At 47.3% G+C, this 3,228-nt stretch overlaps 1 protein-coding gene across 1 annotated transcript in view; it reads left to right on the forward strand.

Moving 5' to 3' along the window:
- The window catches only part of DUS3L (dihydrouridine synthase 3-like (S. cerevisiae)), a gene marked incomplete at its 5' end in the record, with an annotated part of 6,435 nt that extends 3,836 nt beyond the window's left edge, over positions 1–2,599 (forward strand). The window contains 4 exons of the mRNA XM_010194275.1: positions 170–245; positions 526–714; positions 802–930; positions 2,513–2,599. Coding sequence (XP_010192577.1) covers positions 170–245; positions 526–714; positions 802–930; positions 2,513–2,585 — 467 coding nt within the window. The remainder of the gene's footprint in view (positions 1–169; positions 246–525; positions 715–801; positions 931–2,512) is intronic.
- Between the last annotated feature and the right edge of the window lie 629 nt (positions 2,600–3,228).

The following is a 3,228-nucleotide window of genomic DNA, read 5'->3' on the forward strand; positions in this document are numbered from 1 at the left end:
AAGGCTCAGAAACATCCCTGGGATTCTCTAAGCAGGAGCCCGAGAGCTGCTTTGGGCAACGTGGCTCTTGGACGTGGTGTCCATTCTGAATCCCATGCCTGGATGAGCTCATTTTAACTTGCCCTCATGTATCACTTTGACCTCTGGCTTCTTCCTTCCTTCTGGACAGGAAATGGTGATATCTTGTCTTACGAAGATGCTAATCGAGCCATGCAGATGGGTGTTTCGGGAATTATGATTGCAAGGCAAGTGTTTCCCCTTGGCTTCTGAGCTCGACTGGTGCCAGAGTAAAAAATGCATTGAAAAAAAATACCTAAACTCAAAACACAAGAAGTTTCTTCTTGGTGAAACTTTTCTTTGAAACTTGGTAAAATCAAGCAGCAGCTTCCTGTTGAAATTGAAAAGAAAAATTAAAGCAGCATTGGCTAGCAAATAAGTGCTGAGAAGTCTCTTGAGTTAGTTGGCACCTTCAGAAGCATCAGTCCTGGGAATAACAATGCACCTTTTTTTTTTTTTTAACTGCAGAGGGGCACTCATCAAACCATGGCTTTTCACTGAAATCAAGGAACAGAGACACTGGGATATTTCCTCCAGTGAGAGATTTGATATTCTCAAAGACTTCACCAGATACGGCCTTGAGCACTGGGGGTCGGACACACAGGGAGTAGAGAAGACCAGGAAGTTCCTGCTGGAGTGGCTGTCATTCCTGTGCAGGTAATTCTCCCCATTTGAGAGGATTTTAATACCACAAACTTGTATTATTTGAGCAATAGCACCCCGTGCCACTACCTCTCATTGCAGGTATATTCCAGTTGGCTTATTAGAACACCTACCTCAGAAAATTAACGAGCGGCCGCCTTACTACATGGGGAGAGACTATCTGGAGACACTGATGGCGAGCCAAAATGTGGACGATTGGATTAAAATAAGGTAATAAAGCCTTGAATTTTATTTAAATTGCTAGGAAGGGACATCACAGAGCTCCACAAAGTCACTGTGCCTGCATGCATCCTCCACAGAGCAGGGTGATGGCTCTGCCATCAGTGTAAGGAGGGGTTAACCAGTGCTTTACTTCGAGATTTTAACTGGGCTTGGAGTTGCCATAAAGAGCACACTCAATCCCTGTATCTGCTGCAGGAGGTCATCCAGTGCTCACTGCAAATCTAAAGTGGTTGATCTCTCTCACAGTATGCTGTTCATCCCAGGACAGTTGTAGGAACCAGCAGAGGAGAGCACAACGATGAGATGTCTTGGGCTTCCAACATCTGATCCCTCCCTGCTCTCCGTGGGCAGTCCCACCTCACCAGGTCCATACAGACTCCATGCAGGAAGGCAATTCCCATCCCTAGTTGAGGCGAGCTGAGCATTTCCCCTGTTTTTCATTGTCTGATTCCCAAGTTCACGCAGGAAACTTTTCCCCACATCTACATATCCTCAGGCACTGGCTTGAAATGACTTTGCAGCTAAAGCAAGAGCTGGAGCAGCCAGCTGCCATTTCCCATCTCACAGAAACAGAGATTATCAAAAATAGAGCATAGCTTCGGCTTTCTCTGGTTTTGCTAATCCTCATCCACTTGGTTGGTGCCATGAACAGCTGCCTAAAACCATGTTACACATACATCAAGTTTTGATCTGAATTTTTAAATGCCATTTTTCAAGCAGAACCTGCCCGCATTAGGCTGCCTAAAGCTTTATAACTCATGGTCTTTACACTGCCATGTAATAGACATTTATAGCCTTAAGAATTCAACATTTTAAAGCAATTTAGGTCTCTTCATTAATTCTCATTTTAAGGAGATGTTAACCAGAAGCGGGGTTCTCTGAGCACACTCAGTTTCTGCTTTTGTGCTGTAGATTCAGGCTCTCACTGTGCAGTCCTGTGCCCTATGGAAAGTCTTAGTGATGCTGTATTGAACCAGCATCCAGGAATTCAGTTAAACTTCCTCTACATAAAGAAAATTACTCTACACTGAAAATGCAGTGTGCGTTCCAGAGCGTAAAATAGCTGAAGTCTTAAGCTAGGCTAAATCTGATCACAGTAGAACAAACTTACAACATTTTAGGATCCAACCTTAATTTTTTGTTTTGGCACTAACATGGTGTTGGCTCTGCACAGGCACAGTGAGGGGTAGGGAGGAGCTTTTTGGAGGCTCCTCTTGATTTTCAACTTCTCACTACCAGTGGTGAAGCTGCTATTTGGGCCACCAAACTTAGGAGCCCACTTTGGCATCAACTTGGTCACTCTCCAGCAAGAAGGGCATCATCTTAACCTGGAGGCTGCATCCCTGCCAGTACCATGGCTCAGGGTTAAGCTCAGCACCAGAGGTGGTTTTGTGCAGCAGCCCTAAATATTTGGGAGGGTAAAGGTTCGACACACCTGGCTGCAGTCACCAGTGCTGTAGAGCCACAGGGCCATGTGGCAGCTGGGTACTGGTGGCTCTCATACTGAAAACAAACGTCTCCTTGGTTTTTATTATGTTTTTTGTTGTTGTTATTTCTTTCTTTCTTCCAGTGAGCTGCTGCTGGGACCTGTACCTACCACCTTCACCTTCCTGCCTAAACACAAGGCCAATTCCTACAGGTAGGGCTGACGAAGCCCTTTCCCACTGCATTGAGTCAAGAGGAGGTGTTCGGATGGTGTGTGGCAAGGAGCAGGGCTGCCCAGCTGTGCTCTGAAATAAAGTTTTATGTTTTTAGAAGTGCTGTTGTCTTCACACCTCCAGCCACAAGTTATGCAGGAGATGGCCTTACAAAGTTGCAGCCAGAGGTGCCAAACTAACAGAGAGCAATCTGCTTAATTAACAGGATATAGGCCAGGAGAGATCAGGGTGCAGCTTGGTTCCACAAAGCTCAGCTAAATTCGCTTATTCTTTTTTCACCCTGAAAAATACTATTTAAAAAGCAAGAAGCACTGGCACCCACAGCCCACAGTACGCATCTGGAGGGGCCAAGGTGCCCCGCCCCCGAGCCCTTCCCTCCCCAGCAGGAGCTGAGCAGGCTCTTGGGGCAGGGCGGAACAGGGGAGCCCAAACATTCCATCCCGGGAGACACCAGAGAGTCCTTGGCACCCAATGGCCAGCAGGGTCCAGGAGACACCAGAGAGTCCTTGGCACCCAATGGCCAGCAGGGTCCAGGAGACACCAGAGAGTCCTTGGCACCCAATGGCCAGCAGGGTCCAGGAGACACCAGAGAGGCCTTGGCACCCAATGGCCCACAGGGGCCAGGAGG

Source organism: Mesitornis unicolor, unplaced genomic scaffold, assembly GCF_000695765.1.
Source record: "Mesitornis unicolor isolate BGI_N332 unplaced genomic scaffold, ASM69576v1 scaffold23160, whole genome shotgun sequence".
Classification (NCBI taxonomy): Eukaryota; Metazoa; Chordata; class Aves; order Mesitornithiformes; family Mesitornithidae; genus Mesitornis; species Mesitornis unicolor.